General features: G+C 43.8%; 1 protein-coding gene across 5 annotated transcripts in view; it reads right to left on the reverse strand.

The window, feature by feature from the left end:
* DDR1 (discoidin domain receptor tyrosine kinase 1) overlaps positions 1 to 13,313 on the reverse strand; it is a 1,200,914-nt gene that overhangs the window by 239,841 nt on the left and 947,760 nt on the right. For all 5 annotated transcript variants that reach the window (XM_044083163.1, XM_044083162.1, XM_044083159.1 and 2 more), the window contains one exon: positions 6,547 to 6,694. In XM_044083163.1, coding sequence (XP_043939098.1) covers positions 6,547 to 6,694 — 148 coding nt within the window. The remainder of the gene's footprint in view (positions 1 to 6,546; positions 6,695 to 13,313) is intronic.

Below are 13,313 nucleotides of genomic sequence, written 5' to 3' on the forward strand. Positions count from 1 at the left end.
AACACAGCATCCATGGGACCTGACAACATCCCAGGCTGCGTTCTACATGAAGTACAGAATGAACTGGCACCCCACCTAAGCACCATGTTCAATCATAGCCTCACCTCAGGCTTTGTGCCCACTGAATAGTGCACAGCGATGGTTATCCCACTCCACAAAGGGAGAGCCACCACAGACCCCGGGAACTACCGTCCCATTAGCCTAATGAGCCTGGTCCGCAAGGCCATGGAACATATCATCATGGAACTTATAAACAAAGACACTAGTAATCTCTAAACTCTGGACCCCACCCAGTTTGGGTTTGTAAAAGGCAGATCATGTCTCCTAAACCTGACTGACTTCTTTGAAGCAGTAACCAAAGCCGTAGACGAGGGTAAGGTGGTTCACACAGCCTATCTAGATCTCGCCAAGGCTTTTGACACCATCCCCCACTCTGTAATTATAGATAAACTCACTAAACTAGGTATAAATCCCTGTGTCACAAGATGGGTTGCCAACTGGCTCACTGGCAGAACCCACACTGTGAAAGTAGCAGACTCCAAATGCGACTTCAGACCAGTGACAAGTGGATTACCACAGGGTTTAGTCTGGGTCCTCTCCTGTTTGGTATCTACTCTTCTGAAGTACAGACTAACACAGAAGGTCTTTGGCTAATGAAGTTCACAGATGACTGCAAAGTAGGAGCCATAACTGAAACTCCTTACAATGTGGACATCCTACAAAAGGGCCTCACTGAGACAGATGCCTGGTGTCAAAGCCATGGCCTCAAGCTCAATGCCAAAAAGTGCATTTTCATCCCCTTTGATAAAAACTCTGTACCCATGAGCTACCACATAGGTGGTAGTCTACTTAACACCGAAAGTGTGATAAGAGACCTTGGGACACAGGTGGACAGTAGTCTCTCCTTTGATAATCACATCACCACAGTAGTCAGGAAATCCTTCTATGTGTTGCACCTCATTACAAAAGGTTTCTCATCCAGGAAAAAAGAGGTCATTGTTCCCCTCTACTTGTCACTCATTAGACCCATTATAGAGTACAATGCCCCTTTTGGTATGTACCTCACAAGACATCTACAACAACTGGAAAGCCGGCAGAAATACCTCAAAAAGAGGATTACTGGCCTCAAACAGATGCCCTACACAGACCGTCTCAAAAAACTCCAGCTTTACTCCATCGCATATCACGTACTCACAGGCGATCTCTGCCTAACATACAAAGCTATGTCAAACCCATAGCTGTTGGACATGCTCCACTTAAAGAAATCCCAATCCATCCAAGCTACACCTTCTAGGGACCTAAACCTTGTCACCACAAGAAACAGAACATGCTGGAGGGATAGATTCCTGCCCCAGAGACTTCCCATACTCTGAAACAAACTACCTATCTATATCAAACAAAGCTCCTCATTAGGACTCTTCAAAAAAAAAATCTTGATGACTGGATGGGAAATAGGAAATTCACCCCAGGGATCACCTCTGTGGCTCTGCTTGACAGGGGCATAGGAAAATAATTTTTTTGGGTGGTGAAAGCCAGGGTACCTTTCTGGCTAGGTGATAGCCTAGTACCTGCCTATGAAAGGAAACGAACAACTGATCAGATTTTCTGATAGCTTTAGTCTTATCCAAATAAAATCTGAGCTGTCTATGCACGTCCAAAGTATGCAGCACCCTCTTACTGTTAGATTGCGGAGAGGGGAAAAAGTAGGCAAATTAATAAAATGATTGACAACTCATTAACTACATTAGGCATAGAAAAAGGATTAGTACGCAAGGACACCCTGTCATCGTGGAATATCAAAAAAAGCAGACAATCCATAAGGGCTTGCAACTCAAGACACCCATCTGGCAGACATATGAGCTAACAAAAGAACTGTCTTCCAAGAACAATGTTGCAAGGAAGTTGAAACAGCAGGTTCAAAAGGAGCCTGAATCAATTTCTCCTGAAAAAAAATAAGATCCCAGGGAGGAAGAACAGGCTTTCTGGAAGGTCTAATATTAAAGGCACCTTTAAGAAATTGATTAGCCTCAAATCTAGAAGGTAAAGGAGAAGTTAAAGGCAGACAAGCAGAAAGAGCTGATAAGTGGGCCTTAATAGAAGAATAGACCAAACCAGCATTGAGTAACTCACACAAATAAGAGAGAACCAAAGTAACATCCACAATAAGTGGGTCCAGGTTACAAGAAAGACACCAAATAGAAAACCTCTTCCATTTGGATAAGTAGGATTTTCTAGTAGTAAGTTTCCTGACCTCCTGCAGGACCTGCAGCACATCCTCAGGAAAAGGTGGAATCAAAACCATATCACCCACAGTGTCATTTGAAGCATGGACAGGTGGGGATGGATGAGAAATCCCTTGTGTTGTGTGAGTAGATTCATTCTGTGAGGCAACTTGGGATGATTGCCTTGACTAAATGCAGAAGGACTGGGAACCAGTGCTGTCACAGCCAAAAGGGAGTCACCAACAATATTTTGGGAGCATCCTGTTGAATCTTGAACAGGACTTTTGGAATGAGAGGAAGAGGAAGGAATGCATAAAGAAACATATCCTTCCAAGAAAATGAAAGAGCGTCCACCTTCCACACCAGAGGACCTGGGACTCTGGCACAAATCAGAGGAAGTTGACTGTTCAGAGGTGAGGCAAATAGATCTACTTGAGGAGTACCCCGCTAGTGAACACTGTCCAGAAACACATCCCTGTGAAGCATCCTTTCATGGGATTGAGTGAAGGACCTGCTTAGAGTGTCTGCCATAATGTTCTGATCTGCAGGAATAAGAGTCACTTGATATCTGACAGCCAGATCCCATACCAGAAGTGCCAGCCTGCGAAGAGGTTAATATCTTGCTCCCCCATTTGCTAACATACCACATAACTGTGGTATTGTCTGTGAATACCTTGGGGGGCCCTGGACAGAAAAGAGGATGAATGGCCTGAAGACCCAGCATAAGAGCTCTCATCTCTTTGACACTGATGTGCTCTTTCTGCTGGTGAGGCAACCACACTCCCTATACCTTCAGTGAGCCAAAAGTTGTTCCCCATCCCACATCTGAAGTGTCTGTGAACAGATACTGAAAGGGAAGAGGGGGATGAAAAGGGAGCCTGGATTCAGAGACAGCTGCTGAATCCACCAGAGAAGTTCCTTCTTGAGATAAGGAAGAAGAGGAACTGTAAAGTCTACAGGATGCGTATGTTGAAGCCACAATGACTTCAGAAACCACTGGAACTTCCTCATGTGGAGTTTGGCCAGAGGGAGCATCAGAATGATGGAAACATGAAACCCAGAGCTCTCAGAAACTCCCTGGCTGTAATGGAGGCCAGGGGAAGAAGAGTTTGAAAGTAAGAAATGAGAGTTAAGGCCTTTGGAGGAGGCAGGGATGCCAGTATTGGCACCATCGGAATCCTGCAACCCAGAATGACATGATCCTGAGAAGGAATTAAAGAAGACTTTTTAAAGTTTATCGTAAACTCCAGGCTTTGAAGAAGAGGAACAGCAAAATGACGATTTTGCAAAAGGACCTCCGGAGAGGATGCCTGAATCACCACATTGTTCAAATATGGAAATATTTGGATCCCTTGAAGTCTGCATAAAACAATCACAGGAGAGAGGCATTTGGTGAACACCCTTGGGACCATAGAAAGGCCAGAGGGTGAAGCAAAGAACTGAAAATGCCAGGAAGCAAGAGAAAAACACAAAAACTTCTTGAAAAGAGGAGAGATCGTAATATGAAGATAAGCATTCTTGAGATCCAGAGACACCAGAAAGGCCTGAGGAAACAAGAGAGGAAACAGTCTGAAGGGACAACATTCAAAAGGAATGCACCTTCAGAAGAGTGTTTAGATGAGAGAGGTCTAGAATCAGTCTCCAAGTATCCTCTTTTCTGGGGACTTGAAGCATCCTTGTATAAAAACCCTTCCCCCTTTGGGACACAGGCACCTCTTGAATAGTACCCTGAGACAAGAGATCTTGAAGGACCTCTGGAAAATAGGAAGTTATTCCCAAGGAGGCTGAAGAATGCCCATAAAAAGAGGACAAGGATATCCACACCATGAAGAACCCATGAGGAATGACTGACAGAACTCAAGAATCTTGGGTGATGCGAAGCCAAATGGGAAGAGAATGAGAGAGACGAAAAGAAAAAGGAATGTGACTGGGAACAGGCAGATAGTGAAGACAGTACCTCATTTGTTAGGAAAGGAAGGCTTCTGAATTCCTGCACTCTGAGTGTCCTTAGCAGGAGGAGCCTGTTTACCACACTTTTTAACTTTAGCAGGAAGCCGAGATTGCCAGTGAAAAAAAAAACTAACTTAGAAGGGTAGTTTCTCTGAAATTTAGGCACAGGAGAAACAAACACATGTTTATGCTCCTGTAAGGCCTTCCCCTTGTCCTGAACAGACTTAAGCCAGTAGCCACTTCCCCAAACAAAAGTTTATTATCCAGAGAAACATCCATCAACTTAGTCTTAATATCATCAGATGAAGATTGAAGCCTAAGCCAAGAATACTTCCTCATTACTGAACCAAAACAGCAGCCATAGAAGCAGCATCTGCTGCATCATAACTACATTTGATCAAACGAAGAACTACATGAGAGGAAGTCCCTAGCAAGGAAAGAGCAGAAAATTTACTGATTCTGGAAGATCAGAAAAAAGCTGAAAAGCCTGAGAAAAAAAGAGCCAACACATGCCTAAATATATATGGGTCTGATAATTAATTGCCCTAAAGGTTATAGTAGCCAAGGTATAAACCTTCTTACCCAGCCTATCCATGGTTCTGCTGTCCTTGTCAGAAGGCAGTAACTTGGACGAAGGAAGCAATTGAGCCTGCTTATCAGAGGTTACAGACAACACAGAGGGGTTAGCAGTAGGACATTTGAACAAAAAAGAACAATCATCAGGTGCTCTATAAACATATCAGGCTTCTTGGGAGCAAGGGGCAGAGAATCAGGCACTTGAGGAATTAGAAAAACCATCCAGGTAAAGCAGCCAAAACAGGAGGAATAGCCACAAATTTAGGAGATTCCATCTGCAGTAAGTCATAGTACCTCTTATGTATATTCGAGACCTCAGTACAATCCCACTTAAAAAGTCCATCATCCTAGAGTCTGTGTCCCCAAAGGAAATTTCCTCAGCAGGAGTATCAGGGCTATTAGGTTCCTCTTCCTCTGAACCATAGTCCAAAGGAGAGAAAATCTGATTAGAATAAGTAAGGGATTCTTCATAAGAATCCAGCTCTTCCTCAGAAGAATTCCATTCCCTGGGCCTTGTAGTTGTAAAAAGGACCAGGAACTAAAATCCCTTGAGGAGACCTTAATGACAGTAAAGCATTAAATAAGACATGAATAAAGGCCTGGCACTTACTCTGTGGATTCCTAGGAGCAGTAGAAACATGTTTAGTTTTCTGTTTCTTTTTTAAACGAATGTCCTCCCTAGAAAGCTGAGAAGGCTCTGACTCAGGATAGCATTTGACAATCGTAGTAGGAACTTCTTCCCTAATAAGAATATGGGTGGGAGAGAGGGTTGGGGTGGGCAGGTTTACTGGTGATGCAAGGGGTGTGGCTTTACTCCGGTTTTAGCCACAATGAAAGGTGGCAACCCTACATATATCCAGTTGTACGCATCCTATGTCCTAAGCTCACTGGGCTTAAAATACTATTGTTATTTTTTCATACAAACAGCAGTGCAGCAACTGAATATCTTAATAAAAAGGTAATACCCCTCTCAGTGTACTCCTAAACCAATTCTACTATAAGAAAAAAAATACTTTGTGAGAAATGGTACTTGCACATTATAAGATGACAGCTTCACTGCAGCCTATTTACAGTTCATATTGTTAAACCATGACTAGATAAAAATGCTATGCCATCTCTTAACTGCCACTTTCATCTATTCAGTACCCATGCAGTCTTTTGTTCAGAGAAAAACATCTTTCAGCATGCCTGGTTTGAATATTAATCTGTTTTTCAACTGCATCCAGAGAAGTCAATTTCTTTAGACTTTGTTATCCCCTAAGGAGCTGAGAACACTTCCATATTCAGGAGTCTTCCACATGAAAGCCCCTTTACCATAACTGCTGCCATTTTACTGCAGCTGATAATAAAGTCCAAACCATGATGGACAATATTTTTCACATATGGAAAGGGGATCAGTTGTAGTTGGAAGAATTTTGGAGGTACACACCAATTTATTCATATATATGTATATATTTTCAGTATACTGTTACTGTTAAGTGCAATTCTGACTTCCTTTTTGATCCCAGTCTGAGACTGAAATGGGCCACTTGTAATCAGTCCTCAGCTATTTGCCAGAAAGGTACAGATTTTAGGAGAAACATAACAAAAAATATGACGCGAAAATCTGTACAGTTGAGAGGTATGTTCCCCAGTAAACAAACTAAAATAAATTCATAAATGAGTACATACATAGATGCAGAAAAACTGTGAGTTTCCTGTTACAAATACACAAAATTAAAAAAATAAAAGATATTTCTGAATATGTAAGTTTTAATTGCTGAGGCATTGTTTCTTTAGTTTATAAAGTGCCATTTACCTTGCCACAGACACCCGTATAGTTCAACTCGCAGGCACACACTCATTGCACGATCTGCTCCAGGGAAGATGCGTATGAAGCGGGCAATGATAGGTGGACCTAGATCCTTAAGTACCACATCATATGTGTTCTCATTTGATGATACTATCTGAAGACAAACAAAGGAACTTCAGCTTGGATGGCAACAGCAAAATACAGCAAATGATCTTAGACACAGTTATAAACAGTTTCTCAACATTGTTTATAAGTGGCAAAAGGTGATTAGGAAAAACAAGAATTTCTGTTTTATAATTTGTTGAATAGACTAAACATATTTAACTATCTTCACTGAAACAAAAGTAAATGGAAAGTACAGTTGCATTAGGAACTTACCATAATTGTCAATGTCTGAGTAAATCACTTTTGCAGTCCTGATTCTTGGGGATTCCTGCCTGTAGGAGCACATGGTTGGCCTGAATACTAGAGAAATTTTCAACATCCCTGTGATGCCCTTGCACTGGCCCAGCAATCAAGGAGCCCCAATCCTCACCACTAACACCAGTGAGGGGCATCCATATAGGGAAAGGATAATAAATACACACACACACAGTAAAGTATAATTTCCCTTAAGAGCACACAAAGATCACAGTCAGTCTGGGGCTGGTTTCTCCCTTTCTCTCCAGGTCCCCAATAAGACTCCCCACTGGCACAGCTATAGGGTCCAGATCTCAGCCTAGTGGGCAAGCTAAAACCTCCAGCACCCTCTCTGCCCAACCAGTGCTTCATGTCCCTGCCCAAGTAGCTGACACACACACACACTTTATGGTGAGAGTTATATACAACCACACAGACACTCCTGGGGATGGCTGGCATAAGTTCTCCAACTGTGCCCATTTTCTGCCCAGTCTAAAAGGTAGTACCAGCTGCCACCATCCACTAATATTTATCAGCTACTCAAAGGCCCTTAAAAGGGTGTCCAATTATTACTGTGCAATATTATTATCCAAATGGTAAGTGTGACTGAACAGTCAAGACTTATTAGTGTGTCTTGGTACAGTATCACTATATACATGCAATGTACTCTAGAGCTTAAATTAACTCTACATAAAACAGCCACCATTGAAAGGTTTAAAAATATTTAATAATAAATAATAAAAACACAAGACAATACTTCTTACTACACAGTGCTAGTCAATAGTTCAGAGATAACAGAGAAATACTTAAAATAACACCATAGAAAAGTTCTGACATCACAGAAAAACAATCTAGTCTAATCTTCCTATTTCCTAGCTATATCTAAGAGAAAACAGTTCTAAATAGTTTACAACTAGAGCAAAGCAGTGGTGGTGATGTTAGACGTTCTCAAGAGAAAATGCAGTGAGCTGTCTGATTCTCTCTCTTTAAATTGATAACACAGAGCTGCTTCACATGGCATCATTCTTCACACTTCTCTTGTGTTCCCAGGCTAACAGAAAATACATTTACATTCTTTACACCTGGTCAAAACCAGAGCAATAAAGGACATTTATACATGCAAATTCTAGCCATTAACTCTGGTCTTAAAACAATAGGCAGGATGCCTCCCTCTAGACATATTGGCTCTGAATTTTGACATCAAAGACAGTCATAAAATGCTTGACTTAGCTTTCTTACAGCAGAGTGCACTGTTATTACATTTTTGCAGTTCAATATCCAATGCAGTCTTTTCACGTTTAAGAGAACAAGCCTGTGTCTTACATTAATATTTACAATTGATAGAATTATCTACAAAATTCTATCTGGCTAGGCTGGCAGCCTTTACCTATCTTCACACCCCCCCCCCCGAAAAACTCAAGCTAGTTTTTCAAGTGACCCTTGAGAACGTTCTTGAGAGCCAATCTGCATTGCCATTGCCAATCCCACTATGGTGCTGCAATGACATATCATATGCTTGCAATCCTAGACTCCATCTTAGCAACTTGGCATTTTGCTGGCTGGTTTTGTTTAACCATGTTAGGAGATTGTGATCTGTCACTACAGTGAATTTTCTTCCATACAGATAAGGCTGAAGTTTCTGCAGTGCCCACACACTGACTAGACATTCCTTTTCTACAGCGCATAGCATTCCTCCCTGGCTTGGAAACTATGACTGAGATAAACCACTGGCTGCTCTTCTCCCTCTAAAGTAATCTGGCTAAGTACAGCCCCCACCCCATGGTTTGAAGCATCCACCTGCACGACAAATTATTTGATGTAATCTGGACTGGCTAACACAGAGGGTCCTCCCAAAGCTTCTTTAAGCTGCTGGAATGCCTTCTCACATGCTGGGGTCCACACTACCTTATCTGGCCTGTTCTTCCTTATCATGTCTGTGAGGGGAGCAGCTATGGTACTATAGCTGGAGACAAACTTTCTGTAGTACCCTGCTGTCTCTAAGAATGCCCTCATCTGCTTTTTGGTAACAGGTGCAGGCCATGCCCGAATGGCTTCTACTTTGGCAGGTTCTGGTCTGATCTTACCACTCCCCATTCTAAGCCCCATGTAGGAGTCTTCTGCCATACCCATCTGACATCTGCTCGGCTTAATGGTCAACCCTGCCCTCTGTAGTCTGCCCAGCACCTCCCAGACATGTTGAAGGTGCTCTTGCCAGGAATGGCTGTAGATGGTAATATCATCTAGGTAAGCAAGGGCAAACCCTCCTGCTCCTGCTAGGAAATTATCTAACATCCTCTGGAAAGTCGCTGGACATTTTTCATCCCAAAGGGCATTTTTGTGAAGTCATACAAGCCAAAAGGAGTCACAAAGGCTGACTTCTCTCTAACACTGGGAGTCAAGGGCACCTGCCAGTAACCCTTGGTAAGAGCAATAGTTGTAAGATACTTAGCCCCACCCAGCTGTTCTAGGGCCTCATCTGTCCTAGGCATGGGGTAAGCATCTGACTCTGTTTGACTATTTAATTTCCTGTAGTCCACACAGACCCTGATGCTGCCATCCTTTTTTGGCACCAGCACCACTGGGGAGGCCCAGGGACTGTTGGAATCTTGGAACACCCCTAGTTCCAACATCTCCTGTATCTCCTCCCTCAGAGTCTGTTTGCCTCTCTCAGGCACCCTATAAGGGGCCTGCCTAATAGGCCTTTGGGGTGCTGTATCCACCTGGTGCTGCACCAGGTGGGTGAACCCTGGTTTTCAAGTGAACATGTCTCCAAACTCCTGTAACACTGCTCTGATTTCTCGAACCTGGGTAAGAGATAGTTGCTGGGACATTGCTACCCCTTCCACTGAGGTGTCAGTCCGAGCCTCATTCAGAAGATCAATCACCAGATCTCAATCAGACTCCTCCTGTCATCCACTGCAAATGCTCAGCACAAGCCCCTCCCTATCATGGTAAGGTTTCATCATCTTAACATGGTACACTTTGTGCCCCTGTCTTCTGCCTAACAGTTCCACCATGTAGTTAACATCACTTACCTTTCTTACCACCTTGTAGGGTCCCTCCCAAGCTGCTTGCAGCTTGTTGTGTCTGACAGGAATAAGAAGCATTACCTGCTGCCATACAGCATACTCTCCAGCTCAAGCATTCCTGTCATACCACACCTGTTTCTATTGTTGGGCTTTTGCCAGGTTCTCCTGGGCCAAGCCCATGAGTTCCCTGAACCTTGTTCTGAGGTTTAGGCCATATGCCACAACAGACTCTTTGTGAGATTCACACTCACCTTCCCACTCATCATGCATTAAATCTAGAGGTCCCCTCACCCTATGCCCATACAGCAACTCAAAGGGTGAAAAATCTGTGGATTCCTGGGGAAACTCTCTGTAAGCGAACAACAAAGGGGGCAAATATTTGTCCCACTCCCTCTTGAACTGGTCTGCAAATGCCCATAGCATTAGGTTCATTCATATACTAGACTTAGACTTACCCTCGTGGGCCATTCAATTTCAAGCCCCCCCCCATGTGAAATGAGAACCTGCCCCTTGTGTTTGTAAGGTAAACAACTTTAACCATTATAACATCTTCCTACCCCCCCTAAAGTTCAACCTGTCTCTTGGTCTCATCAGACCATTTTAATAGGTTATTACTAAGTACTACTAACTGCCCTGCCCCTAATGAGCAATTTTAAGCCTAGCCAATTGTCTCAGTGACAAAAAAACTGCACCTTGTGTTTTCAAGGCAAACACCTTAACCATTAGGCCACCCTCCCATTGACTTGATCATAGAGTTTAACCTCTCAACCAGCCCATTAGTCTGGGGATGGTAGGGGCTGGTTTTAGGTGCTTCACCCCACAGTATTTCCACAGACAAGCCAGCAGGTCTGACATGAAATTGGCACGCCTTTCAGTCAGTATTTCTTTTGGGAAACCTACCCTGCTGAAAATCTCTAACAAAGCACTTGCCACCTTTTCTGCCTCAGCGGAGAACAGAGCCACTGACCCAGGGTATCATGTAGCATAATCCACTACCACTAGGATATATTTTTTTCCCTGTGGAACTTGGGGTACTCAGAGGACCCACAATATCCATAGCTACCCTCTGAAACGGCTCCTCAATCACAGGCAAAGGCATCAAAGGAGCTCTCACCTTGTCTCCTCCCTTGCCTACCTTTTGACACTGCTAAAAGATCCTGCAGTACCCTGTTACATCTCTGAAAATTCCAAGCCAATAGAAGTTCTGCATAATATGTCTCTTTGTACATTTTATGCCCATATGACCTGCAAAGGGAATATCATGGGCTATGGCTAGAAGAGCCAGACTGTAGACTCTAGGCACTATCAACTGCTGTACCCTCTCACCTTCTAGCCCTCCCTCAGGGGTCCACTCTCTGTACATTATACCCTTGTCCCAGTATACAGATTCCCCATTCCCTTGAGAATCAGGTGCCTCCCAAGCTTCCTGCCTCAGGCCGTCCAATGTAGTGGATGACAGCTGAGCCTGTCTCCACTCTCTCTATGTAACCCTTCCCAGCTCCCCTTCCACAGGAAATCTGGCATCCTCTGACAGTGGTGCCTCACTGTCAGCCTGGGGACTACTACTCATCTCTGCATTTGCAGTCACTCTGTCCAAGGGAACATTAGTACCCACAAGCAGCTGTGGTTCACCTTCAGTCTCACTGCTACAGAGTAGTTCCCTCCCCGAAGTAACCACCTCACCAGTCCTGGCTGTAAGTATGCAGTCTTTCTTGGTCTCCCCCAGGCTACCAGACCCACATGCTTGTCTCCTAGCCTAACTGCGTGTAACTGCATAAGCACATGGTACTGCCTCATCCAAATCCTTCCCTATCAGGACATCTGCAGGATGGTAGTTCCATACCCCTGTTGTCTCAAGACAACCTACTATTGGCATTGTGTCTTTCCCACTGGCTCTCTCACCTTTTGTTCCCCAGCTTGCCTCCGTGGACATCTGCATGCCACATGGCCCCACTGGTTGCATTCAAAACATTTAACTCTAGGTCCTGGACGTGTACCTGGACTAGTGGCTTCCCCTGCTACTGGCAGATTCTGTTGGGGCAGTCTATGCTGCCCACCATGGGTTCCTTTAAACCAATTAGCAGTACTGGGGGTCCCTTTCCTGTACAGGGATGACCTGCTTGCTAGGTATAGGTCTCCCTTCCTCCCCAACTCATCTGAAGTAGCGCATGGTCTATCAGCTAACCAGATCCTCATATCCTCAGGCAAAGTGCTAAGGCTTGTTCCTTCACCAAAAGGTCTGCTAGCCCTTCAGAAGTAATGACCTGACATCCACTCACCCACTTATCAAAATAAGTGCTCAGCTCAGCAACATATTCACACACACTTTCATCTGCCTTGTGTCTATTTCAGGTGTTAGCTTTAAATATTCTAAAAAGTGATTTCTAGCAGCAGTATAATCAAAATATTCACAATCAACAAGTTTAGACAATACAGTTACAGCTTTACCATGGAGTAACAGGGTCAGGAACCATACCCAGAGCCTTTGGTCAACATCATACTGTTTACATACTCTCTCAAAGATATGAATACAATTATCAAAATTATCCCCCTCTTTAAACTGAGGAAGAAATTTACTGACCTTCTGTGCTTCTGGGGTCCAGTTACTCCTTTCCCCATAACCTCCATGACTCTAGAGAAGAGTCAGCATCTCCTTCTTATGCTGCCTCTGCCTCTCCTTTTCTTCAGCTTCCAGGCATACCAATTTCTCATTCTCCTCAGCCTGTAGCCATCTCAGTCTCTCAGCTGCTTCTATTTCCAAATCCCTGGCCTCCAACTCAAGTGTCTTTAGTTCCAGATGGATTTTTAAGTCCACTACAGAAAGACTGAGCTGTCCATTCTGTGAGGGTGGTACATCTCCACTGCCAATCTGATTGTCCTCCTGGTTGCTGTTTTCTGATGCAGCTGTGACCAAAGCTGCAATCGTGTCTGCCTTAGTCAGGTTTCCATGCACCAGTCTCCTAGCCTGGCACATCTCAGCCAGCTGGCTCCTTGTCAGCTTTCCGTACTCCTCTGCTGACATGCTGCCTGCTCTCCCAGACTAACTAAGCTAACAAAATAAATAAAACAATTGTGATCTGAACTCTAAGTATTCACTGCTTGGCTGATTTAGAGTACAAACCACCTTCAGTGATCACTGTAAACAAGCTACAGGAATTCACTCTAACCACACCAATACAAGCTGATTAATATTTGCCAACCAATTAATATGTGGTGTGGATATCCCACCACTGCTAAACAATTAATATGTGATGCCCTTGCACTGACCCAGCAATCAAGGAGCCTCAGTCCTCACCACTAACACCAGTGAGGGGCGTCCATATAGGGAAAGGATAATAAATACAC

The sequence above is a fragment of the Protopterus annectens genome, chromosome 9.part0, assembly GCF_019279795.1.
Source record: "Protopterus annectens isolate FY-2018-M chromosome 9.part0, PAN1.0, whole genome shotgun sequence".
Taxonomy (NCBI): domain Eukaryota; kingdom Metazoa; phylum Chordata; order Ceratodontiformes; family Protopteridae; genus Protopterus; species Protopterus annectens.